Source organism: Hakea prostrata, chromosome 2 (assembly GCF_041222555.1).
Source record: "Hakea prostrata isolate BN-2017 chromosome 2, UWA_Hpros_2, whole genome shotgun sequence".
Lineage (NCBI taxonomy): Eukaryota > Viridiplantae > Streptophyta > Magnoliopsida > Proteales > Proteaceae > Hakea > Hakea prostrata.
The window spans coordinates 57,346,593-57,373,826 of NC_142601.1; the positions used below are offsets into that span (position 1 = coordinate 57,346,593).

The 27,234-nt window shown below is 37.7% G+C and overlaps 3 protein-coding genes and 1 pseudogene across 5 annotated transcripts in view; 1 reads left to right on the plus strand and 3 right to left on the minus strand.

Annotated features, from left to right (window-relative positions):
- Nucleotides 1–367: 367 nt before the first annotated feature.
- Nucleotides 368–4,046, minus strand: LOC149025159 (NADH dehydrogenase [ubiquinone] 1 alpha subcomplex subunit 2-like). 2 transcript variants are annotated; one of them, XM_089145386.1, is made up of 4 exons: nt 3,893–4,046; nt 3,649–3,757; nt 3,455–3,561; nt 368–662 (listed from the first exon to the last, which is right to left on the minus strand). In XM_089145386.1, exons 2-4 carry the CDS (start codon nt 3,732–3,734, stop codon nt 559–561), a joined length of 297 nt encoding a protein of 98 aa, XP_089001512.1. In that variant the 5' UTR covers nt 3,735–3,757; nt 3,893–4,046; the 3' UTR covers nt 368–558. The 2 variants fall into 2 exon arrangements, with proteins under 2 accessions (XP_089001512.1, XP_089001511.1); XM_089145385.1 differs by having other exon boundaries at nt 3,649–3,763; nt 3,893–4,037.
- A 1,094-nt stretch (nt 4,047–5,140) lies between these two features.
- On the minus strand, nt 5,141–9,872 carry LOC149025160 (SPX domain-containing protein 1-like). The gene is made up of 3 exons (XM_089145387.1): nt 9,416–9,872; nt 8,457–8,583; nt 5,141–6,160 (listed from the first exon to the last, which is right to left on the minus strand). Exons 1-3 carry the CDS (start codon nt 9,710–9,712, stop codon nt 5,727–5,729), a joined length of 858 nt encoding a protein of 285 aa, XP_089001513.1. The 5' UTR covers nt 9,713–9,872; the 3' UTR covers nt 5,141–5,726.
- A 7,677-nt stretch (nt 9,873–17,549) lies between these two features.
- On the plus strand, nt 17,550–21,659 carry LOC149025161 (uncharacterized; annotated as a pseudogene). Its single transcript, XR_016171697.1, has 4 exons — nt 17,550–17,897; nt 18,375–18,483; nt 18,569–19,409; nt 20,535–21,659. The product of XR_016171697.1 is annotated as an uncharacterized LOC149025161 (transcript).
- A 109-nt stretch (nt 21,660–21,768) lies between these two features.
- Nucleotides 21,769–27,234, minus strand: part of LOC149025162 (SNARE-like superfamily protein) — a 29,448-nt gene continuing 23,982 nt past the window's right edge. The window contains exons 3-5 of the mRNA XM_089145388.1: nt 23,755–23,834; nt 23,407–23,531; nt 21,769–23,211 (exon numbers count right to left, since the gene is read on the minus strand). Coding sequence (XP_089001514.1) covers nt 23,140–23,211; nt 23,407–23,531; nt 23,755–23,834 — 277 coding nt within the window. The 3' untranslated portion in view covers nt 21,769–23,139. The remainder of the gene's footprint in view (nt 23,212–23,406; nt 23,532–23,754; nt 23,835–27,234) is intronic.

A 27,234-nucleotide genomic window follows, 5' to 3' on the forward strand; every position in this document is an offset into this window, starting at 1 on the left:
GTGGATTGGTGAGATTTATCATAGTAAGGTATGAACCTAGAGAGTTGTCATATAGAGTCGAGGATGCTGTGAGACTCTAGGAGTACCCTCTTTCCGCAAGCTTTCTCTTGACTTCAAATGTTCTAGCAGATTTTGCCACTGGAGGGGCTTGCCCTTTGGGTTTGAACAGGGTGTGGTGGATTCATACCCTCCCTTCGTTGTAAACTGATATTTCCTTGCTTCAGGAATTTTTCCCTGTTGTTTTCAATGTATGAGTTTCCCTTTGATCAGAAAGAGACAATGCAAAGTTTTCCTTTGATCGGAAAGAGACCGTGTGAATTGGGAAATACATGTGATTATAAGGGTTTAGCATCAAGCATCTAGTAGGTTTTGCTGGTAAAGAAGAAATAGGGTTTCTCTAGATTTTTATTAGAGCAAATTGCACTAGCATCTCAAAATAGAGGGCTTAAAGCACAGACACCCCCATTTTATGTTTAAAAAGCACAGAAACCCCAAAATTGAATTTTCGTTAAAATATTTGTCAAATTTATCACTGAAAACCTTTCAGACACTGTTTATTCAGGCTTTAAGGGATGCTCCCAGTTGAACAAGGTCCTGCATAGCCTTATTAATCTGTGCCTCAGTCAAGCCTTCCAGAGGAATTCCTCTTTCAACGCCCATATCTATCACAAAAAGAAAACCAAAGAGAAAATTTTCACATTAGACATCAATGAAATGTCAAGTTCCAATCAATAATATCACAAAAATCAATGTTTGTAAAAACCTTAATTCTTCCACACATGCACACAAAGAAAAACAGCATCCTTGACTTCCCATTTTAGTCTGCAGTCGTTTGAGTACCAACACTAGCATTTGCAACCACTAAATCTGGTTAAAAATGGGAGGGGATTAGAGTAATCAACATTGACTTTACTTGTTACCAGCAGTTGGCCTTGTTTCCTCAATTCTTGGGCTAATTGGTAAGTAAAGTAATAAATGGTTTAGTTTCTCTTTATGGTAAGGGGGCTTGTCCCTACAGCTACATAAGGACTTTGATCTACATTAGTTAGGAAACCCAAATTTTAGGTGGTCAGGCAGTATGATACTTTAGGATTAGAAACTGAGATTGGCCCTGCTGAAACAGGTTTAGGAAATTAGATATACTTCTAAAACAAAAATGGAAACTCAGGGAGTGTGGAATCTTCACTTCAATCCTGTTTATCAACTACAATAGTAAGATTCATAATAACAAAGCTTAAGAACAACATGCACAGGCTCCACTAGAACAGAGACTGAAGTCAATGAAGATCTCAGCACCTGTGAAGGGATCAGAATTGACTAAGGTGTCTGAAAGCAGACTCGAAATCAGGTCTGAAGAAGAGATGTCTGAGTATTACTCAATAAACTTTCACAAACAAACTGGAAGGAATGGTTGATCTTACCAGCAGAATGATATAGGGTGAAGAAACTGATCTTAATAACTGAAGCAGAGAAATAAAAGTACAAGATATGTTGGCCTTTACATGCAACTACAGAGAAGGAATCCCATTAACTCTAGCCTTGGAATCCCACCAAGATTCCCTACTAGATTGAACAGTAAAGCAGCTGTGAATCCCAGATAACTTTGCTTAGTCTCTCATAGAACTCACATAGCTAAAATTATTTCTCAGATCATGGGGGCAAGTCTCAGTCCCTAATCCATATCTATAACTACATTGAAATAAACAAAATAAGAAACCCCCATGTATGGTAGGGTGGATCCCTTACGACTAAAACATTCTTTGAGATAAAAACCACACAAGGACTTAATAGAAAAAAGATAACAGCAATCCTATATAGGCCTCATATCCCCACCACTTGGGCAGATGGATTCGGTCCACTACAATAATAAACCAAAGAATAATAGCCCATACCCACATAACTGATTAGATACTCAAAATCAAACACACTAGTCCATGCTCAGTCTAGTCCAAAGACCTGGTTTGCTGTTGGTGATGCAGATCCAGCATCCAATTCAGCTTCTTTTCTTAGGGAATTGATGAGAGTTAGGTTATATACATTACAAGTCTCCAATCCCATGAATTTAGATTGTAACAAGGGTAGCTAAGCTAATATGAAAATAATTTGGTTAATTAATCCTTTTTATTATAGATATTGCGACCACTTAAAAATCACTTGAATTAATTAGCAAGTAATGAGAATCACACCTTCCAATGCAAGTTCTGATTTCTTTTATTAGGATTAGCTTTCCCTTCTGATCATATGACTTTAATTGGCTGATTATACCACTATTTGTAACACTCCCCCCCCCCCCCCAACCCTTTTAATAAATCGTTGGAGGAATGAACAGTTCAGAATTTTGAAACTGCTTATGAGCTTTTGTTTGGCTGCTGTCTTCTCTGTGTGAGCGTATTATGTTTGGTGCTGAGTTGAGATCAAAGTAGTGACTCCCCTGGCTGTTCAAAGTCCAGGACGACTGCTGGTGCTAGGTGTTTAGGACCATGGTTCCTGATTTTGACAGTGGAGTAGTCTTCAAAGAAGATCTGCCTACAGGCTGCTGCCTTCTGGTTAGGATATCTGATTATTCCCATCCCCATTTCTTTACTCACTATTTATTTATTTATCTTTTCTCTTGGCTTCAAGAACCTCCATTGGACCATCTTATTAGCCGAAACTGCAATTCCCTGAATATCATAATTCATCTCAGTTTTTGTCCAGCTTTCAACCACAGCCTTCCCTCCTAACCCGACACTCAGTCCCGTTTACAGCTCATTCCACAATCAGAAAACCTAAAACCCACAATCCTTTTTAGTTCAACTTTTAAACCAGATCTACACACCCATTAAAATCCCCTCCTAACTTTACACGTCATCCCCATCCCTTGCCTAGTTGTGTTTCAAGTTTCATTCAGATCCAACCAGTGGAATTTTGGAAACTGAACCCCCCCTAATTTTTATCCCTAAACCCTAAAACCCTGTGAAACCCAAGACCTACTTCTGAATTCTGAATTCTGATCATTAGAATTAGTTCAGACTTGACATACTACCTACCTCTGTCTTCCTTGACACGCCCTAAAAGCCATCAAAGCAAACAGACCCTACCTGAGATACCCTATTTTCATCCCTGAACAACCTAATCGGTTTTTGAGGTTTACCCTAAATTCCAAATTTCAAGTTGGCGCTTATATAGAATTTGACAATTGCTCCTTAATCCCATTAAGACTACATCAAAAGAGTTTGTAATTGACTAATTAATTCTCCCTCTACCTATGACAAACAAACCCAAAATGACCAATCAAATTAGTGAGGGTTTTTATGCAAAATGATCGTCACCCTGACCTTGATCATTTGTGAATAAACAAATACCAACCAAGTATAATTTTGTTGTGACAGGATCATTTAAATTGGCCAACAATGAAATCTAACCTAAGTTGAAGCTCAGAAAATAATGAAGAAAATTTAAGAATAGAATATACCATATCTAGCCCATAGCTGAGGTTGAACTCCATTGCATTCACGGATCAAGATTGGGAATTTGGGGTTCAGGGTCTTCAAATCTGTGTAATTCCTTTGAACAAATTCTCTACAAGGGAACAAAAGAAAATGGATTATTCAAACAAGAAGAAACGAATATATAACATAATTTCAGCTGAGATCCAAGAATGTAAACCTAATTTGAGAGCTTGCTGGAGAATTTTGACAAAACAGGAAACGAAGCTCCTTCAGATTCTTAGATAGGTGTCCCCTCCAAGCCATCTTATGTCAGTAGGGGTTCGTCACTGTTCCTAAACGCAAGACACAAGAAACCTATTCACAGTCAAATTGAAGCAAATAGCAATTCTAGAAATGATATGGAACAAAAAGAAGCCTCTTTTGAGGCTTAAAAATGTAAATTGTGTATAAATAAATCTCACCGTTGCGTCGTCTGAGCGTTGGCCGATCTTGGTGATAGCTATAGAGGCTTAGGTTTCAAGTTTGAGCTTTGCCTGTAAGAGAACGGAGAAGGGCGACCAGTTTGCTACTCTACTTTGCTCGAACCTTGCAGGAAGTATTGGGGTGTCACAGCAGAGTGTGGGGCACACTAGCACATCGGACGGCCATGCTGGCCCCAAAGTCTACCATCTCTGGTTGTGATGTGGGGTCAGCTGGTAATCAGCGCCACAGATAATCACACACCCATTGGTTGGATAGGAGTTTGACTTCAGTGTTACGCATTACTGTTCTGAGAAGAGTCGATCTTGACTGTCCATTTTTCAAAAGTGTAAAAATACAATTTTGGAAATGGACGATCAAGACCGATCTCAACCATTCGTTGCGCAACCCAAGCAATTTCAGTAGAATATACACCGATGGGTCTTTGGCTGCAGTGCTGCGCAACACTGAGCTGCCTATGGACTGGATCAAATTATGGTGGTCGAACCTATTTGGTTTTTCTTTTTAACTACACTGGCTGAAACCCAAAGAAGAAAAGAGAAAAAATAAAACACTGACCACCACTTTAAATCTCAGTCTTAGACAGCTCAGTGTTGTGCAATTATTAGGCAGAACTAAAGCACAACCCCACTGATGGAGCGTAGCTCAAATCCCACCTCTTTTTTTCTTCTTCTCCTTATGATAAGATCTCAGAATTGAATGGTTGACATCATGGTAGAGATATGAGTTTCACCCAACAAAAAAGAAGGGACAAAAAAGAAGCTATGGACTTAGGAGTTGTTTTTTTATTCAAGATTGAAGGTCATCCTTGAGAAGCTGGGGTGTCAATTGATCGGGTTTGACCAGGTTTACTAGGATTAATGTAATCTCAAACTTAAGGAAAGATCTGGGATGTTAACTGGTAATTGGGCGTGGTCAGGTCTAGCAGGTCCAATGTGATCTCAAGCTTAAGAAGAGCTCGAGGTGTCAACTGCTCGACTTGGTTCAGGTCTAAGAGGACAAATGCAAGCTTTAGCTTAGAGACAAGTTAGGGTGTCAGGTGGTCAGAATTGATTAGGTCTAGCAAGACGAATGCAATATCAAATCTCAAGCTTTATTTTTTGTTTGCGTCGTGGATATGCTTGTGAGTATCCCCTTTAGAATGCACCTGGGCCCAACAAGCTTGGTTCTTTTCTGTGTCTACTACCAAATTGTTTTCATATTTACTAATATTAATTTGTTAAAATTAGATAAACCTTGAGATGGCGCAAGGAAGACTTCAAAACACAAACATGTCTACAAACATCAAGGTCAAAATTCTAGATAATACATATTCATCTTAGGACCATGAAATAAGTTTTCATCACCTGAAAAATCTTAAAGTAGTACAGAAAAATGATCGGTTCCAGTGAATCCATTTTACCCAACACACTGTACACTTTGGATCCAACCACCATTTGTTGAATTTACTTGCATCCTGTTGGTCAGTCGCATTTAGTTTCTCTTCAGTTAGCTAGTAAAGAATCCTGGTTCAAATTCAAATGAGAATAGAGTAAACCGTATAAAGATGCAGGAACAAGGCCGAGACACTCTAGTCATAAATTTGCAACTCCCACCACCATTTTAGTATTGAGATCGAAACTTCAGTTGAGCTGTTAATTATGCATTATACATATAATTGTGTTAGTATCTACCATCTATTACATGTGAATTAAACTGTAAAATATATCAGAAAGAAGAAACAAAAACCAAAGCTATCCAGTCTAGGGGCCTCTGGCTCATTAAGTCAATGACTCATACGTCCCCAGCCCAAGAACTATCAAAAGAAAACCACCTCTATTTTGCCTCTTGTTCCAAAACAGGAACCTTATTCCAGGGTTCTTCCAGACCATTCTCCTGAAGGGGTGGCAAAGAAAATACGCTTACGGTTGAGCTTTTGCTTCTGATCTGCTCTAGGACCCTAAGTGCTGATATGCTGCTCTTCATATACAAGCTCTCCATGTACTCTATTTCTGCAAGCTCCTTGGGTCTTATCAGCAGCCCATCCTTCACGGTTACAGCCTTGGTGTCGCAACCTTCATTTCCATCTGCTTCAGGTATATATTGTTCTTTCTTTGGGAGGAGGCTATCAAGCATGGTCTCACACTCTTTTACGAGCTTGTAAATCAAGTCTGTAGTGAAGAATGGTTGCTGCAATACTCTCTGGATGAAAGGCAATCGAATGAGAGCACCAGTTCGCTTATCGTACTTCTTCAGTATCTTCACCAAGCCTGTTCATGTTGACAGAGTCAATAATCAAAAACAAGTCTCCAGAACAGATCATACATAAGCACCAATTAGGATTAATTACACAACAACAGTATCAAAAGGGAGAAAATTTACTGAAGCAAAAGTATCCCCCTTAATTAGCCAAACCCCACAACCTACACAGCACACCAACAGAGCCAATCCTTTGGTGGGGGTACATGTGGACCATGTTACTTTCCACAGTTACAGTTCTTTTGACATCCAAAGCCCTGATTATTCCAATAAGGCATCTATTCAGCCCACAAATCAACTAAAGAATGGCAAGAAAAGGGTTGGGAGGAGAATTGTTTGGGTTTAACTCAGTAGTCTTTCCAAGCTTTGTCAGATGGGCACCATATCTACCAATGCACAGCTTTCCTCAGGGCAAAACTTGTGAGCATCATAAAGCACTCCTCTCATGTCAAATTTCAATCCCAAGAAGATTATCCCAATGCACCTCCTTTCCTCACTAAAAGGATAGTGAAAGCATCCATGCATGACAACCTTATGTTGGTGAACCCGAAAGTTCAGAACTGGACGCTACAAACCCAACGGGCAGATTGGTCATAATCATCCTCCATGTGGGCACATGATGTAAACGTCCAAGTATGGTTACACAGCATTCCCTTTTCTATTCTTTTAAACGTGGAAGGCAGGGATATAATAAATAAAATTCATACAACTCCCCACGTATTTTAAAGGATGATTAGGAGTAATGAAAGTAAAAATTCAGTATCAAGATATCAACAGTTGAATAAGCATCAAATTAGGTATTTACAAATTCTTCGCAAAAGCTTTATTTGAAATTTCAATAGCCCAAACTGTTATGAGCAACTTGGTTTATGTTGACTCAAGTTGGGATTATTGACATCATGCAAGTCAGTTGTGTCATCTCAACATACTAATTCTGATGGCCATGGTAAGTAGGAACTCAGAACTCACCAGTTCCTTTCCCATAAGACAGCTCAAAACAGCAACATATAAGCATTTCATCTGCTAATGGAGGTAAACATAAGAAATATGTGTAGAAGTACAATCCAATAGCAGCTTATTCTAAATGTATATCATTCAGAAGCCACCAACTTATGTGACTTTTGTCCTGAATCACAAAACAACAACAACAAAAGATTTGTGCAGAATCATGAAGTAGCCCCTTACCATGGGGAACTAGACCTAAATTGAGGTGCAAATTTTGATTTGAAAAAGACAGCAATAGTTACAACTTACAACCCCAAGCATCAGACATAATCAATGAATTTAAGGAATCACTGTAGAATGATGCAAAGTTTTTATTCTCTATGGGTTGGCATAGCAGCTGATCCGGGTCAATTTGCTCTACATGCAAGACTGATGTAACCAATCAAGACCATTGGATAAATGGAAGATTCGGGTATGAGGTGAGCTGCCGAAAGGAAGAACTCTTTAATGTTAGCCATGTGCAGAGTGGAAGGGTAGAATTTAAATGCATAATTAGAATATGCCAGACCCAAGAATCTTTGGGTATTATTAACGACGGGAAAAGATACTAAACCAATATTTCAAAATATATTTTTTAAATTAAAAAAAAAAGTTATACTGAAAAAAGAATAGTATATATATGTAGATATATATTTGTTAAATATATTCACAATACTGCTTCTCCAATTAGCAAGCCATATAAGATATGACCTCGAACTACGCCAACGATGCCCATCGGTTTCACCAATAACATACGCAATCTATAAGTAAAATAATAGCAAGAAGTAGAACTCAACTGAGGTAGAGTAGGTGCCGAAGGTTTCTAGAGTATCATACCCGAACCTAAACCCAATAAGCAACATAACATTCAAATTACCAAGATTTGAACAACCCACCTGGGCACCCAAAAACACCTTGAGAATTCTTGCTTACAAAATACCTGGTTCTAACCTGCGAACGGTCCTCCTATACCTGCCCTGTTAGTCAAACTTCAAGAGACTTCTTCTTTAACTCTCTATGCAGTGGACTCTATACATTTCTAAATTGTTTAATTCTTTGACTTGTTATCAAGAAAATCAAAATAAAGAATGATTTAGTTTTGCAGCAGTTTAACATCCTTTTCACCAAACTGAAAAAAGAAGGAATGTATCCATAACATTTTCCCAACCCCTTCGCTTATTTTATATAAATTCTTAGTTTCACTTCATAGTGAGACTGCCCTCATATCGCATTGCTTACATTCAAGTCTGAATATTTCAGTGTACACGTTTAATCTAAGCTGGAAAAAAAAGCTAAAATGTATAAAAAGGCATAAATACATACCTGTGTAGTTGAGAGCGCTGTAATTCTCCAACAGGACCATCTCTCCGTGGAAATCCACAATTTCCCTGCGCACCTTAATCATCTCTTCATCCGAATCTCTTGCTTTTGCCACTCTATCCTGTAACTCCTGTATCCACCACACACAAGCGGAAAAAAGGCATTAGTTGATTGAAATCTCCGTTTGCATCCAAGCATACTTTTGCCCATGCTACACCAAAATTGGCGTGGAAATATTCCGCTATAATGTTACAGGATTAAAAAAAAGAAAAACTGGGGGAATATTCCTGTATTAGATGTGATCTCTTTATACAAGCGCACACTAGTTCACTCAGCACAGAATGAAAACGAGGACAGAATGGGTCCACTATCTACATTGGAGGGGAGAGAAAACGAAAATTCTGAACACCAGTGCTTTAGAATCTTCACCGTCCATGAAGGCCCCTGTCTCAGTCTGAGTTAGCATATCATCTAACACTCAGGTTCATTCAATTCAACCAAAACTAAGTTTTTAATCTGAACATTCCAAGTCAACGAATTTAACAACTATGCAGGTTTCTCCCGCGAACAAATTGCGGCAATCTACAGTTGTCTGCATATGATGCTACAGCGGGAAAAACTATTTCAACCCTAACGGTTACACAGAGCCCCAAAACAAGAGGTTTTCCCAGGAGCAAAAAGGAGACCAGGAAACCAACGATTTGACCAAAACTCGCTCACTGTATCGGCGTCGTCTGAGAGCCTCAGCCGTGACAAATCTACCATAATAATTCAGAACCAAAGACATTAACCGGGGATTCTATTTCCCGGGAAGAAAAACGATGTCTAGGTCACAGAAACTAATTGGTTTTCGGCAGCATGCATTACAGGATGAATCACGAAACGAAAACCCTAAATTATAAGCCAATTTGCAGGACATGAATAAAAAGATTATAACTTTGAATCAAGAAAAACCAAATTACCTTTAACCTGATGATGTACTCTTCTTCCTTCTCGACGAAAAAGGCATTGAACTTTTCGAGTTCGTCTTCCAACAACCGAATGAATTCCTTCTCTTCTCTGGTCATCGCAATCATGTCCATATCACCAGCATCAACACCATCCCGTGAAACCAACCTCGGGCGCTTACTACGCCTCTCCTCGGTTTTGGGGTCAATAAGCTTGAGCTTCTTCTTCAAATCCTTATACGAAAGAAACTTATCTCTCCACTCCGGCAGAGTCTCCTCGATCTGATTACTCAAACTCTTACCGAATTTCATAACTCTTAACTCTCGCTCTCCCTCTCCCGCTCTGCAATTCCGGAGAAATTTTTCTTGTTTGCTTCTGAGTTTTGACGACGATAACAGAAAAAAGAAGATAGCGAGTGAAGGCAAGAAGCTAGGCTGGGCTGGGCTTGTGTTGGGTTGGGAGAAGGGGAAGTAAAGCAGTAGGTCTCATATAACGGTTAGATGAGAATATTCGAATGAAACGGATGAGAATATCCACTCTGCTATTAAGATGTAGAGAATATCTCGGGTTTTATTCTCTTCTAGACCGTGACAGACTAGACATGAGAAAAGAGTTGGAGACATTTATTTCCCTTCTTCGTACATCGTGATATTGGGTCGCAGCACGCAACGTGGCATCGCCGACAGTTCTGGCTCGTGGCTTCGTTCTACAGGGAGTGGCTGCTGCTCAGTAGGCTCGTTCTCATCACCTCAGACACGTGGCACATTTACACCAGTCGGATGCCGGTAGCTAAACATTTTAAGTAGAACCGAGAAGTATGGAATCATGTGAGAAGTTATATACCTAGTGTTTGTTTAGTGTGAAAGCTTCAAATCCATTCATTTTTCTTTAGTCACTTTGGGGTGGCTGGTCATCGAGTAAAGAAAGCAAGCTCATCTACTCTTGTGTCTTCAAGAACAAGAGGGTCTCTCTCTCTCCTATGCTTGTCAGGTAAGTAAATTTCTCACTAAGCTCTTACATTATCTTTAAAATTGCAGAAAGCTCTCTCTCTCTCTAGCTGTTGGGATTTCATCTTCAAACTGGGAAGAGCTTGGAAACAGTCAAGGAACTGGCCTTATTGCTTGCATCAAGAGAAAGGCATATTCTTTAACCCCTGAAGAGATGACAGAAAAAAGAAGCATATTCGAAGAACCATAAGCGGATTCAAAAAATAATAATAATAAATAAATAAGACTGTATTATAATAAATTTTCTCCAAGACTTTTGATTTAGTTTTGGTTTATACTAAAAATAATTTTTGAAGTATCCTTTCTCTGTTAAACATCAATTCTTTCATATGCTTTTTTTTTTTTTTTGGGGCTTGATGTGAGCTTGTAAATAAAGGTGCCCTTCTGAAATAATGCAATTTTTAGTTCTAAATGTAGTGTCTTATTTATGATGGGTGCGTAAGTTTGTTGGAATATAGATTTGATTTTATGCTGAAAATAACAAGGTTTTTTCTCTCGAAATCCTGTTGTTCGAAAATGAAGTGGAGAGGTATGAAAATGGTCCAGGAAGAAAATTATATTTTTGTTTTGTGCTGCTATTCCAAGATGACAACGAAGATCCGCAGTATATTCATGGAAGTTGTTAGCTTTACGCCAGATCTTCTTTGACTACCTTTGACTTCTGGTTTATTTGAATTTGTATACAAAAATAAAATAAAATCTCGTGTCGAGTATCACCACTGGCAGTGTTCTACGAAAATAACGTTTTCATGCGTTATAAATTATTTGTTCGCCTCTCCTGCTCCCCTAACAAATGAGAAATTAATGTGAATATTTGATATAAACGTCAGCTTGTGCATATTTGAATAGAGTTAGACAATTGACCTAGGTCTTGAGTTGTTTCTGTTGACAGTCGTCGAGTCCAATGTCAATACGTGCAGAGACTAAATCCTACTCGACGTCGTGCATGGCGACGACTGGTCAATAATAGAAAAATTACGTCTTTCAACTGGTATCGGTATTATCGAATCATTCGTCAGTCCGAAATATATTATGTCGGTTCTTATCCGACAGGAGTCAAAAATCCCGTGACGTAAATTTTGAACGGATTTTATCGTCAGTTTATCAAAATGCGTGTTGAGACATAATCCTTGCTTCTCCTTTTTCTCTTTATAATGGACGTGTATTTTCACATTTATATTTTTTCTAAATCTATTGATATAACTGGTGAGAGGTCATTTATTACTATTTCAATATCTAATGCAGCTTTTAGGATTTAATCTACATTTCTACCAAAAAGGAAAAACAAAAAAGAAAGGATAAACTACATCTAGCAATAATTTGCTATATGAACCAAGCATAAACTATGCCTAGCAATAATTTGTTATATGAACCATTCACATTAGCTAATACAAAACCTGATACCCAAAATTTATTGCTTTATTGAAGATAAAAATCAAATTTTACCAAAAAATAAGAAGAAGAAATCATTTAACGGAAATGTATGAACGATAATTTCCCAAATATTATACATCTCATTGTATGAAGTCAAGAGTTCAAATCTCTTTCGTATAAGAGATAAATTCCGTATCATAAAATAATGGATGAAGCTATTATTATTATTATTAATTTTCGATAATAAAGCCATTAATATTAATTTTAAAAAGAAAAGGAATTTGTGAGATGCTTCGCGAGAGGCACGCTGTCCAAGGATAGGATCTTTCCGCAAACAAGTGCGGCCTGCCGCGTACGGCCTGGGGCTGCAGAACTTGAAAATTTGGAATTCAAAGAGAAATAAACGGCTTGAGCTGAAAGACCAAGTGGCTAAAATTAGCCAAGCCAACTTAAAACGACTCAAGCTCAAAACGTGTGGACATAAATGGATGACCGTTGGAATGGGCCCACTATTACTCTAAATTCCAAAGAATATGCTAGGGGGATTTTCTAAGGTTCCGTTTTTTCTCAAAGGGAATAAAGAATATCCATTGGTTTTTCTTGGTAAATTAAATTTAAAATATTAATATTTATTAAATAATTATTAAAATTAATTTGAATCAACCAATAAATAAAATTATCACAACTTGGAATATGTGCCATATAAACATTAATTTTTTACAAAGAATAGATTGACAAAACTTTCTTAAATATTTTTTTAAAATTTTAATTTTGTAGTTTTCCCTTGTGTGTATGAATGGTAGTTTATCAAGATTGAATTAAATGACACTGTCAAATTTTTTTTTAAATAATAATAAAAATTACCATGTCATCGTATATTTTTCTCTCTTTAAGACGATATCGTTGTATATTTTCTAGAGTTGATAAGTCGACTAAGACTGGCTTATGAATTGCTGAGCTGATAAGTCGATTAAGGCTGGCTCATGAGCTGCCGTGAAGCCAGGTCTATTTTACACACCTGACGTTAGTCGTGGCGGCTCGCTTAATGTTTTACGTGAAATATAATTTATAGCTAAATCTTCAAGAAGATAATAGATGGAAAAAAAGAAGAAAAAAAAAACACATTACCTATGAATATTACTGCACAAAAAAGTTTATTATACATCAATGTAGGTAAAGTATGGTTGAGTGAAGTAGAATTAATCTTTTTGTGGGAAAATAATAAATGAAGTACTAGCACTAAGATAAATTAACAGCTAAGTAAAGGTATATGCTTTTACTGTCTCCAATTTTATATTGTCAATGAAGTGGTGAAAGTATTTCATTTTCCTTGCTTTTGTAAATGAATTTGAACAAGAAATTATTGGCCCAACAATCTACATTTTCAATACTTGAATTGCAAAAGCATATTTCAAACACTTTCTATTGGAAATGTGAAGAAACCTAATTTTGCTTCATGCATCCTGAAACAATTTTTCGGTTTTTATTATAATTAAAAATGTAACATTCAGGCAAAGCAAATAAATGATGATGACCATCTCTATTCCATGGTTTCAAGCCTCATATTCATACCCAAAAAAAAAATCTGCCAAAAGAATTTGTAGCCAAGAATTAGTATATTCTCTTTATGATTCCACTGTGTTTTCGTAATGACCCACGAGACAAGATTAGATATTTTATAGTTTTCGTTTTTGTTGTTTCTTGAAGCAATTCAAATGGTCGTTACTTGTTAGTTACAATTCATGTATTATGTTATTTTTAAAAAAAATCAAAACCATACCACTTTTATGGTACCAAATAAATTTGATATGGTAATAGTATAATATATCTATATCATATTGATATTCAATACAATATCAGTAAAGATAAAATGGTATCGAATGCCAAGTTCACTTTTTTTGACTAAATATTATAGAGTATCAAAATGATAAACTTGTACTATTTGATATTAAATGCAATGTTAATATATATATAGAAATATGTTGACATAATAAAGAATGGTCGCCTATATAGAAGATAAATGATTCAAATGTTTCTATGGCTCATCAGAGGAGTAGACACCCATCATCTCCACCCGATTCCAGAAAAAATTAATTAATTCTTTTTTGGGGTGGGAGGTTTAATTAATTAATTCTATTGACTTGTAAATGAAAGAAATAAAAATATCTAAGTGAAAAAAATGTAAATTTAGTTTTTTGGTAAGTATGTATTTTCTTCAACATGGCAGAAGGTATACTCGGAATGGAATTTTATCGAACTATCATTTTCGATAAATAATGGCGTTATTCAAGCTAGGTTGTTAGCCAAACTCTTACCAACCCTAATAATATAAGATAAAAAAGCATTGAAAGAGTTGTTCTATGTTTGAATCAAATAATGCTGCAATAGAGTTGGTGCCACATGAGTTTCTTCTATCATTTTCTTCAGCTCAAGACAATCAGTTTCTACATCTAGAGATGCAAAACAAAGTTACACCTCCGAAGGCTAAGTCAGTAGTTGGAACACCATAGAGCTTTGGCAAGTTGCAGAGCTTAATTGAGAGATAGAATAGAAGAAGAACCATTGAGTTACCTCTATTGGGCATAAGATTTTAGTTTATATAGGATTTACCTCCCTTCCTTAACCGTCGGATTAATTCATAATCCTTCTTGGTGGCCGTCCGATTGTAGGGTTTTTCCCCTTTTTTCGAGGGTGGAAGCGGTTTCCATGATCAACACGATTGCCCACTCCTCAAGGTAGTTGTAACCATATATAACTCAATCACATATCCCGAATTTCTCAGGATTGTGCTTATCCTTGGAACCATAAGGTTCCTTCCTCATCACGCTACCATGATGGCCGAACCCGACCGTGGGGTTAGGCCGTCTTCGACAGGGGTTAAAGACTGAACCGAGGATGGACCCTGTTCAGTAATATTTTTATCCACAACAATATCCTTTACAACAGCAAATGAAACACCTTCTCATATTACCATTTACCAAAGCTTCTCCCATTAATGCTGAGTCAAAACTCATCAGGTTCAAGATCACCTAAAAAAAGAGAGATGGCTAAATTATAGTGGGCACTGCAAATCTAAGAGCTATTCTTTAACACTTCATCAGAGGAGACCTTACCACCTTTAACAATGATCGAATAGCATTTGGAATAGTATCACTCTTGTCGTGAGGTTTGCAATTTTTTTGTTTCCTTTGAATAATTAATCTTATGATAAAGATTGATTATGTTTACGTTCTATACGGTAGTGTCTGGTATTGCTCTTAAGTTTTACAATGGTTGAAAATGCAAAATTGGATATAAATGAAATATAAAAAAAAAAAAACTTTTTTTTTTAAATTGGGGGGGGGCCCCCCTGGGGGGTTTTTGGGGGGGGCTTCATGTCGTTAGTCAGCTCACTTGCAATGCTGTCCCAGAAGAAACAGTGAAGGCAAAGAGTAGCAAAAAAAGGGAAGGGGTTTGGGGGGGTGGGAGTTGGTCGATGAGGAATACAATTAAGATGGGGTTGATGGGAGGGGAGGAAAGAGATAAGTTCCGCATTTTAGCAGAGGGGCTACGGGGAGGATTTGACAGGTTGGGTCGTTGTGGAAACCATCATTTGTCTTATCAAAAGATAAACCATTTATTTTATAGAATTTATCATTAAGGAGATCATTACTCTATATTTTAAGTTTAGGACTCATGTCGTATCAAGAGTGGGTCTAATAAAAGAAAAAAGGAAAAGGATTTAAAAAAAAAATTATTTAAAAAGAATAGGATATACTCTATATTTAATTTAGGACAGTCAAGAGTTGAACCAATCATCCACATAAGTATAGATGAAGAAAGATCTTCACCTTCTAGAAGGATAAGGAACCTGTGGTTTATATTGGGTTCAAATTTGAACCCTGAGTTCCCCTTCTCTTCTAGGAATTATGTATGTAGATAACAAGCAAATATAAACCTCGTTCACACCAACCTTCCTTTTTTTTTTTGAAAGCCAATTTATTCATCACGAGCACAAGACGAGGCAAAAAGGCTAAACTCTGGGATTCGAAATCAAGAGGGCCAACCTTGTTAGGTGATCTACCAATATGTTGGATTGCCTAAGAACATACAAGGCTTTACAATCAAGAAACTTAGACGTGTCCTTTATGATTGATAATACTTGAAGGGAGGGGGTTGTCTTGTCATTAAGAATGTTGATGAACAAGCTGCAAATTATCCAATTCCATCTCCACGTAGTCATGTAACATTCAGTAAAAGTTTCAAATAAACATATTCTAATGACGAAAGCTTCTCCCTCTAACCAAGTCAAAGCTTAAAAGTACTAAATCGACAGGTAAAGGAGCTCCCTCTGTTGTGAGAACAAATCCCACACCTTCTCTTCTTTTTCCCTCCATTCCGCATTAGAGCTACCTTGATGTAAAGATCAAAGAGAGCCTTACACTTTGTTGGTTTTTCTTTAGTAAACTCCCCACCAATTAACAGTCTATATTCACTATATGAGAAAACATGGTATTAAACGTTGTTTGGATTTTATTTTATGTTAAAGATCTTGCAACAAAATGAGATACCAAAACTTTCACAATCGCCTATGCTTGGAACCTCTTCAGGTCCCCATCCCCCTATCCCATGGCCCTTCTTGTTTGGTTCAAAGGCCACATCTCCTGCCACTCCCTCACCCTTTGGCGAACTCTTAACTTGGTCTTCCCAACACAATCCGCCTTTTTCATTGATCACCACATCTCGGGCCAACCCCAATTGTATCATTTGTTGGAATGGAAATGAAGACCTAGACCACATTTTCTTCTCCTGTCCCTTCTCCCAGTTCATTTGGAGTTTAGCCCTTGCTTCTATTTCGCCTAGATCGACATGTTCTTTTGGTTTTGCTTGATATTAGAATTAGATCCTGAGAACCTTTTATGGCTCATTGATTTGCAATCAAGTGGGTAAACTTGTCTTCGATGCCACTATTTACTGTTTGTAGTGGGAGTGCAACATGAAAAGATAGACTTCCACATCCCAATCTAGAGTCTTGATTTGAAATGTCATCTATTTTAATGTTTCTTCTAAACTTATTACTTTTCCCCATTCCCCCAGTTTATGATTCTCCAAATAATAGGTTGATTATTAGTTATTGGAGTCTAAATTCCCCTTTTCAGTCGCCCTCTTGATTGGTTGTTGTGCCCCTGGTTCTTTTTGTATTCCTTGTTTGGCCTATGGTTTTTTTAATATAATTATTTATTTATTAAAAAAATGAGATATAAGTTAATTTTTACATTATAGAGAGATTCTACTTGGCTTACAATTTGTTGTTGTTGTTTTTTTTTTTTTCCAGTAAAACGGCTTACAAGTTGTTATGCTTCAAATCTAGAGCTTGGACAAGTACTTCAATCGAAAATTTGGGATTTAATCCCTGATACGGTGCATTTCAAGCTATCAGAACAGAGGAAAAGCATGAATTCCTAAAGATGAATTTTTTTTTTTTGGGGGGGGGGGGGGAATTAATAGAAGCTTGGTGCTTGAGAGGAGTTAATTAATAAATAATCAAACTAGGCCCATCGCAGTGTCATGACAAGGCCCAGCCCAAATAACAGTGGGCTTATTGTAATGCTTTTCCCCAAGTGAAGTTGGCAACAAAGCCCAAGTACTCAACCCTGCCCTAAGCGAAAATGCTAATGAGAATCTCAACTTCTAGTGGAGAGGTCCAAAAAAAAAAAAAAAAAAAGCGCCTTATTATCCAAAATTTTCTTTTTCTTTTTGTTGGTTCAAAATTAGAAAATTTTAGGTTCAATGCAGAAATTTCCTTGGATTCTAGGGTTCTTCATTCCAAGTTTTAAATGGGTCGTTCACTACACAGTCAAAGTCGCGCACTAACAATCGGTGGAGTCATTACCGAAAGGAGATAAGCTAGAAAAATGAGTGGCGCGTCGTCTTCAGGACCCCATCTGTTCCTTTCACCCTCTTGAGTCTAGTGGAAAAAAGTCATAAAAAGCTTACAGAATGGATACCTAACGCGCTCAATTTTTCTTCTCTGTTTCTTTCCCAAAGATACATTGTAGAGCGCCCAGAGTGTTCTTCTTCTTCTGCAGAAAGCTTTGACGATTGTGTTGTTGATGGCTTGCTTTACCGTCTAAAGGTGAATTCTTTGTTTTATTTGTTTCTTCTTCTTAGACTAATAATTTCAACTACTTTCCTTGCATGTAAGAAAATTGTCAAGTAATGTACTCAACTTCGATTTTTCGGGATCTTGAGTTTCGGTGTTACAAGTAATGATGATGGGGTTTAATATTTTCGAACAAAACCATGAATTTGGTGAACATTAGAGGTATGAGTATGAATTTCTAAAGGAAGATATGATTTTTTGGGAAAAAGTAAAAAAAAAAAAAAAATGTAACTTTTGGTGAACATAGAGGGTTTGTGTCCGGATTTCTCTGATTTACTAACTCATGTGTCTACTTCAGCTTTAATTTTATCTTGAGTTGTGGGTTTCGCTTTGTTTTGCTTCATTCTAGTTATCCTCTATTGCGAATGCTTTTTGTGCATGATATTCAAGCTTTTTATTTCTTGCTTTGAGCACTCTCTTTCAATTATTTTTTTTGGGAAATTGGAACAGGGTGATCGGGAGAGAAATTTTGTGGTCTCCCTTCTTAGTTTATCTATGGATCATTTCATTCCAGTTAAAAAGAATTGATGGATTCAGAGGGATCCTAACATCAATCCTGGTAAGTTATGGTAGGTTTGACACATTTAGTGGAAGGAACTCGTTGTTGACTAATAGAATGACATTTAGTTGATTTGGAGTTGTAGGCTAAAGGCTTCATGGACACCCCTTCAAGTTCTTCGATGACCCTGCTGAGATGAGAACTCTGGTTAAGTTAGCAATGGTTTTCTTTGTTAGTTGGAGAGGACATGCTTTTGTTTTGACTTCCTGATGGATCCCTTTGGTGGGACAAGCAAGATCAGTTTTATAAAAGACTCTGATCTTCCATTCAGAGGGACAACAAAGCATACGGTGATAAAATGCTACTTCAAGGTGGAATTATGGAGAGAGATCAACCACATGAAGCAGTGTATGGATACATCATCATTTTTACCAATTCCATTGCAATTTGATATGTTTAATGATGAGGATCCTTGGATTAGAACTACATATTTTGTGCCTAGCAAAGTAATTGATAGGTGTAATTCCTACAGAATCTCAATCTCAACCCATTTTGGGCTGAAACAGAAGAATCCCTTTGATTATCTGAAAGAACAAAGGATACTGTATGATTCTCTTGGACAGAACTTACAACTCCAGGAAGAACCTGGTTGTGGAGTGACAATGTCATGCTCTTTCTTTTGTATTGACTACAAAGAAGGACTTAATTTTATGGTTTCGATGTTCTTAGTGAATGCTATCATGGGCAATGCTTTTATAGATGTTCACCAGTTGAATAAATTCTTTGATATATTAATAATGAAGACAAGGGAGGTGAATGTTACAGCAGTGAAACATTTCTATTCCTACAAGCATCTTGTGTTTGCTGTATACAAGAGCTTGCAAATAGTCCAACTATGGCTGCTGAAGAACCCTGGACCAGAGGATGGTGCTGGAGTGAGGAGATTGGTGATAACATCAACTAAAGCCTATTGCCTTTTTCTAGAGGTTGGAATTCTTTAACCTAGTGTAGTTTATGATGCTTAATATGTATGCTTTCATGCTTTGCTTGTGGTATTTTATCTCCATGTGTTTTGGTTTAATGGTGTTGTAGCTGCAGTTATGACTAGTATTTTGTTGGAGGAGTTGGATGTTTATTAATTATGCCAGCTCTTCTTCCTTACTAGTCACAGACTGTATAATCTACTAGTCTCTGCGGGTTTTTTTTTCCAAAATTGGGCCATAATCAGAAAAAACTAACCTTGGGGATTAGTGGGTCAGCCTATACAATATTGATTAGTGATGAAGGAGAGCTGAAGTAGCTTAGAAGATGACATTGCCTCAATAATGAGTACCTAGTCTACTACTTAAAAGATGTTGGCTGTATTGTTGTAGTTATTACTACGATATTTTGAAGGAGCATTACTAAGCCACTCAAGTGAATGGGATTAGCAGCTGAGACTTTTTTAAGGTCACATTTCTGAATATTTCCATGTTTCATCTTAATTTGGTTTTGTATTATCTTCATCTTGAGCTGCAAGTCAAAACTGTAAATATATTATTTATTTATTTTTTGATGGATATTTATTGTCACCATTTTTTAAAGGGACCCATGTCTGTCATTCATGTAGGCTAACCTTTTAATCCATGATCAAGAAGGCCAGTATCCTAGCTATGTGCCTCCTCTAATGGGGGATATCAAAGATGAGAATTAATGTTGCAGATGCTCTTTTGAAACTGTAGTTACATATTTTTGTGGAAACCTTAAAAGAATGTGAAATAATGGATGGTATTCACAAGAGGGTCTATTGTGGCCTGGACAAGATCCTTCTGTTATTTGTATATCATTTTTCACTCTAGCTGCAATTAAAGTATTGGTCTATGTATTTCTTCTTTTTATGTCAACAAATTGTTGCATTCCTAATTCGTCTATTGTCTCTCTCATCTTCCAAATTCATATTTATGAATCATAGACCTCAATTTTGCCTATACAAAATCTCATGATTCCCTGAATGAAGAATATTCTGGTTTTGTATGTTTTCTTGTTGTTCAACTTCGGAGAAGCATGTATTTAATTGAATCCTGGAAGGATGGCAGAAATATCTAATGTTTGTATTTATATTTGTTCGACAGGACATGATAGATCTCTATATGGGGAACATGGTGAATGAGAACCTTGGTGTTAACTGCAATGCTCATGTGGTTTATGCTGACCAGAGTGACTATGGTGTATTGGAGGAGAATTGCTTAGAATTCGTTGAGCTTGCAGCTGCACCTGTTGACTTCCCAAAAAGGGGAAAGCTTGTTCCATTGTTCCAAGTGCTTAAAACTAAAACATACCCTGATTTTATGGCCAAGGGTGAGTCCCAATTGTATAACTCAGACAATATCTTGAGAGAACTCTATCGCAAGACTAAAGATGGATCAGAAGTTGTAACAGAATCATTGGAGCTAATCTGTGCTACTGAAGATGTACCTAATGTGCTGATTTCAAGATACCAGGGCCAAATTTTGAAGATGCCTGGAATCATAAGTTCAGATATGATGACCGACTCAATGCTCTTCAGGGGCAGTACAAAGTGATCATGAAGGAACAGGTGGTGCTTGGGCACATATGGTCAATGCCAGGGAGAATTAAAAGAGAGGCTTAAGCATGGCTATAGTGCACCAAGAGGTAGTTTAAGCAAGAATTTGGGAATGTCTCCAGATTCACAAGAACTCGTGGATGATGAAAGGAAATACCCCCATCAATGGTAGCAAGTGATATACTGCTGTTGATGGGTGAAGCAAGCAGTGCAGGCTGAGAGCCTGATCTGAAAACCCATCAGCAATGCTTAGCTTTGCTTGAATCTAGCTGAGTACCTGGTCTAGATTAAGATTAGTCGGTGTGGAATGAAAAAATGTTGTATCCAATACATGTTCTTGCCTGATACCTGGTGGTCGTAGTGTGAGCTGAAAGGCTATTGCAGATCTTATCCGAGAGGTACTTGTTGCAAGGCTACAGTGCTCTGTTCATATTTTTGTTTCCCTCTACTATTTTGGTTGCTGTTGTGCCAAGTGAAGAGGTCGATTGTATGGTTGTGCTCATTCTTTTCTGTCTCTCATTCAAGCATTAGACGTTAGATTTGTAATTATTTGAGTGTAAAGAATCTCGAATCCAGTAGGCAATTGTATCTTTTATTGATCTATGAATGATTGTTGTTCTGCAAGTAATCCTGCGTGATCTTGCTGTACTTACAAGCAACCCCCCCCCCAACATGGTGACAGGAGCTGGTAATGATCTGCGTTGTTTCACTTACTTTGTGCACGCCTGAGAGAATATGGCGCCTTGGATGAAATTTGCATCCAAGTAGCCGATCTTGCAGCCAGAGCTGTGGACTTCAAAACTAGAAAAATTGTAGCCACGTCCCATGTTCTAGTCTTGAAGGATTATAACATGTCGTACAAGTCTGAGACTGAGCGCTAACCTTGTGAAGAATGTATGACCTCATCAAATATGCATTTGAGGAACACAAGGCTGCAAATTCAGAGGTTACAATCCGGATCTAATTGAAGTGCTGGGTTTTGAAGGTTTCATCATGGATGCTTTGAAAAACAAATCATTTGTCAATGCAGGGCTGTTTAATTGGTAAAACCAACACCTCTTGTGAAATGATTGTTGGTGAAATGATTGTGGGTTTGATATTTGTTGATGTCATATAAAATAAAAGAAAGAAGGAAGAAATTTAATCATTGTAGTTCATAATTTAGGATTATGGCTAGATGGAAACCCAAAATTTTTTGGGTCTCGCTTCATAGCATTCATAAATTTATTACAGAACAGCTTTGAAATCGAAAATCCTACTACAAAGCAACAACTACGGTTTGCGTATTTGCCGTGTCATTGAATTCACATGCCTGCCCTGCCGACCATAAACTACCAAGTTTTGCACCACAAAGTCATACCTACCGCTTCTGAGATCTAGTCTTGAAAAGGATTCTCTTTCAATCGTCAGAAAACCAGGGATCAAGCCTTCTTGTAGTAATTAAAGGACAACACTGAGGACAAAACTGAGGCTGCTTGGATTTGAATCAGCCTGTAGGATTTCTTAACCCTACCAAATTAATTGGAATCGGCAGATATCCTGCAAAGCATTCCATGTGTAAGTTACTTGTTCAATAAACTCCCCGATGGCCTCATCTATCAAACACTAAGAATGACTATATCATACAACCTCACTGATGAACAGGGGATGAGAGGCACAGACAATGAATCCGGCCCCATAGAAGTCATCAGGTATTAGGATGTTACTTGCCTATCCTTGCCGTGTAAAAGACACTCCCCAAACTGCAGGCGTTATCAGGGACAAGGACAGAATCCTTCCCCAGCCTGGTCTGCTTCTGATCATAGAACAAACATCTAGTAGAAGATCTTTTTTTTGGTTGCAATCTAGTAGAAGAATCTAGTTTATACTTTTAGAGGCACTCACTAAGTCATAATACATTATAGGTTATAATAATAGAATACAGAAATTCCAAACTCTTTGGTCCAAATCAAGCACATAGAATTAAATTATCAAGAAAAGATCTAACTGATCCAAGAAGGATAGATGATGTTCATGAAAAACAGAAATTAGAGTGATTGGTACAGTACAAATGAACAGAGCTACATTACAGGAAAGGAATCCACTGATATGCAAGGAAGTTGTACACGCTGCGACTTGATGTTGCTGGCATCAGATAGATGACAGAAACTCTCTCAGACCTCTGTCGGTGGCTTTAACCTTATCAGTCTTTTAATTCTATCTTTCTCTGTGTTCTCTAGTAACCCCTTCACAACAAGAAAGTACAAAAGGGTATGAGAATGATCAAGTCATTGAGATATGTGGAAATTCTCTATACAGACAGGCATAAGATGGGGTTACATTACAATCTTTATTGGGAGGCAAAGTAGGGTTTCTGTTTTATGCCTTTTTCTGGGGGTGGGGTGGAGCAATTGGGCTGAAAATGTTTTACAGATCCTTACCGTCCAAACAATTTCATCCAGACACAAACATATCCTTCCGTACTTGTCCAGAAACAATCGTTCAGTTGGAGGTTTCCCACAAACATCCTTAACAGATGAGGTTATAACCAAGAGTGCTTCTGACACTGGAGAGCAACCAAAGAAAAAAGGTCAAGACAAATAAGTGAAACCAAACATTTCTTATGAACAGAGTTGGATATCATTTGGGCAGGGAGGAGCTGTTAATGTGAATATGTCTCACTTCTGCCACAGCCCAACCTGCAGGTATTTCATGTTTCTGCCACCAGTAGGTACCCAAGTTTTTTTTTTGGTAAAAAGCTTACAGCCTTACTAATTGCGGATACTTACAAGCAAGCTCATCATACTCATCCTTGCCAACAGCATAGATGCAAACATCTCCCAGCACTGTGTAAACAATATAGACTGACCTGAAAACAATGAGCAAATCCCAAAAAGCAGTAGACTAGGTTAGCCAACAAATATAGACTACAGTCAAATCAGAGTTGCAGAAACAAAACCCTACAAATGCTTTCAGGTCATATAAACAATTGAAACATGTATACTGGGTTAATACAGGTGCTTTTTTATAGGTTGTTTTCCAGTCATCACTCATGGATATTCTCTGGCACAAACCCACTTCAATGAGGAAAACCCAGGGTAATTGTTTGGATGGTGATTTTATTGAGAAACCAAGCCACATCTCCCCACCCTCCCTCTCTCCAAAAGGGGAAAAAAAAAAGAGGGAAGAAACCCAAAGTCTTAGAGTTTGCTTCCAGGCCAGGTTGTGTTCAGGCTGCAGAACAATAGTTTCAGGGGATTCCAATCAAACTTTTAACCACAGCTTGACGCTCCTATAATACTCAGATTTCATATGGCTGTTCTGTTATGGTACTGTGGCCTTCTAGGAGTGTCCAACTTCACTTACTATTGGATGAACAAAAAATCATAGAATTCCACCAAACAGCCAGATCAGATCAAGTGAGAAGAGACTGAAAAGGAAAATAGGCAAGGAGTTAGAACAAATTTCTACCACAAGTAATTTGGATTGTCTTTTTTTTTTTTTTTTTTTGGGGGGGGGGGGGGGTAAGAACTAAGAAGTAATTTGAATTGTCTAGTTAGTAAAACTTTGACTAATAACCAATAAAAGGAGTTTTTGAGGCTTTGATGCAGTTAAAGTGTCCAACTGGATAGAGGGATACTTTATTTTGGCCATGATTGGGTTCTGAGTTGAATTTAAAGCAGTCGAGTAGGACAAGAGAAGGAAGAAGATGAGAGAGGTGGGATGAGAGGTGGGAGAAGGTGAAGAGGAGAAGGTCGAAATGATGGCTTGAAGAAGAAATGATCCCTCTCCTCTATATTCATTCACTTACTAATATTATATGGAATAAAAAAGGTTGGGGGGGGGGGGGAGAGCCGGCGCTGAAGGAATGCAGATGCCAGATGTGGCCACATCGAATTTTCTCCTTAATGAACCGATGATCCACCTCAATGTGCTTTCTGGTCATATTGCTCAGGATTATGGGCTATAGTTATAGTAGCCATGTTATCACAATAGAACCTCACAGGCTTCTAGAGATAATCACCCTCTTTTTTAAGCCAAAGGATTGTTAAGGTTTGTTGGGTCTCATGTTGGTTTTCATTACTTGGCCAGGAGACTAGTCATTAGTCTGAGTTTGTTCAGGCAATCTCAGTAATTTTTAGGAGGTTTATATGTTTCCTTTTCTACATATGTGTAGATACCGCCACAGTTATTATTGATTTTGGATTAACAGATCAGTTCTGAATATGATTGTAATTTGCTTTTGCTGATTCCCCGCTTCATGATCTCCATTCACTTTTCTTCTTCTCTTCCCATTGATCTCCACTTTTATCTCATAGTCCTTCCATCTGATATTAATCAAATGCTCTATTTCTTTCTACCGTTTCTCCCACTGGCTCCTCAAAATTTTAGTATTTAAATTTCTGATATTGGAAGTCAATCCATTCTTGCTGTAATCTTCCATCATCAGATCTAGATTTCTTTTTCATCATGTTTAACTATTAGATCAAAAGTCAGATCAGTCCAATGGAACAGATCTTCATTCGATTAAGTTCAGACCTTGATGGACCCATCAGATTGCTTATTTGATCAGAGACTGTATCATGCTCGATACCAGGCAAGTCTATGTTAGTACGCAAATTTTTAATAACTATCTTGCAGAATCAAAAAAATTGTTGATCTATGCTTGTATGCTCCACAAGCATATCCAAGATGTATTTAATTTATGGTATACAGGCTATCTTATCTTAAATATTAAAAGTTAAAAAAGGAGTAAAACTAAAACCAAATACTATTAACTCAGCATGGTCTAAAGAATGTGGAAGACTCACAGCAATGGAGATAGTGACAATGGTGGTGGTAAGCTGTAATGCCCGTCCATCGGGGATGAAAAGCAGTACTAAAATTCAACTTTGTTCTCATTGCTTCCTGAATGCCTCTCCATACTCTAGAGTTATAATCGGGAATCTATCTTTAATTTAATTGTTAGAGGTACGCCATGTAGTCTTACGTTTGTTCTACATACATTTGACCCATACACTCAACAAGATGTGTCATAGCATAGGCCAGAAAGTGAGCTGATTTGTTAGCCGATCAACCACTACCCAAATGGCATCATGATCCTCTAATGTTTTGGGTAGTCCAGTGATGAAATCCATGCTGATTGAGTCACACTTCCACTATGGAATCTCTAATGGTTGAAGTAACCCAGATGGCCGTTGGTACTCCACCATCACTTGCTGACAAGTTAGGCATTAAATCGACAAATCCAGCAGTATCCTTCTTCATGTTTTCCCACCAATATTGCTCTTTCAAGTCCCGATACATTTTAGTACTTCCGGGATGAATGGAATATGGAGTAGCATGGGCTTCTTGAAGGATTAATTCCTTCAACTCCTCTTCAGCTGGCACACACATTCGGATTCCGAATCGGATAGTCCCCTCATTTGCAATGCTGAATTGTGATTTTTTCTCTTCTTGAATTGCCTTTTGGACACCAAGCCAATACTCATTATAGCTTCCTTGCTTTGTCCTATTAATGTAGGCTGAAGAGTCAAGCTAGTTATTAAAGTAGGGGGTTATTGAGGACGGACTCCAATACCAAATCTTTCATGTTTTTGTGAAGCTCTACTTGTTCAGTTAAAATTGCCGTAGATAGCCCTTGAGTCTTCCTACTAAGTGCTTGGCGACATTAGCCTTGCTAGGGTGATAAAAAATATCACAATTATAATCTTTAATTAATTCCAACCACTGATGTTGTCTCATATTCAGCTCTTTCTAAGTTTAGTACTGATGCGTCCAAAATCTGCTCAGCCCTTAGATCTCCTTGGAATGACCTACAAAACGAAAGCGTCAGATGTGGCCCGACCGCTGGGGTCGGGAGTCCACCTCCGAAGGCTAAGTCAGTTGATGAACTTAATCACAAACGGCTCTGCTAGACACACAAAGCTAAGGAATGAATAACTGGAATATGATCTAGATCGTAAGCATATGAGTGTTTACGTCTAAAGGTGTGTATATGGATCTGGTGTCCCCCCTTACTTTGTAGGTAAGTAAGGTTTATATAAAGTGTACCTTCGAATCTTCTTCGTTGGATGCATTTGAGCCTTCTTCGGATAGTCGTTGGATTCTAACAGTTAGCTCCGTTGAGCGATAGACTTCTACTAGTTTGAACTAGTAGAGGACTCCTGAGATAACCTCACGGTTATCCGATGATTATCCCTTCAATAGCGATAAGTGACAGCCGCCAAGTTGTGTCTGCCATCATTAGGGTAATTAACCTAATCCAT

What these genes read in the sequence shown, in the direction of transcription:
- LOC149025159 (XM_089145386.1), bottom strand. Translation starts at nt 3,734, where the DNA reads ATGGCTTGGAGGGGACACCTATCTAAGAATCTGAAGGAGCTTCGTTTC. An exon ending in CCAGCAAGCTCTCAAATTAG is followed by an intron (nt 3,562 to 3,648) that starts GTTTACATTCTT and finishes GTTCCCTTGTAG; the next exon opens with AGAATTTGTTCAAAGGAATT. An exon ending in TCAGCTATGGGCTAGATATG is followed by an intron (nt 663 to 3,454) that starts GTATATTCTATT and finishes TTTTTGTGATAG; the next exon opens with ATATGGGCGTTGAAAGAGGA.
- LOC149025160 (XM_089145387.1), bottom strand. Translation starts at nt 9,712, where the DNA reads ATGAAATTCGGTAAGAGTTTGAGTAATCAGATCGAGGAGACTCTGCCG. An exon ending in AGTACATCATCAGGTTAAAG is followed by an intron (nt 8,584 to 9,415) that starts GTAATTTGGTTT and finishes TGGTGGATACAG; the next exon opens with GAGTTACAGGATAGAGTGGC. An exon ending in CAGCGCTCTCAACTACACAG is followed by an intron (nt 6,161 to 8,456) that starts GTATGTATTTAT and finishes CAACATGAACAG; the next exon opens with GCTTGGTGAAGATACTGAAG.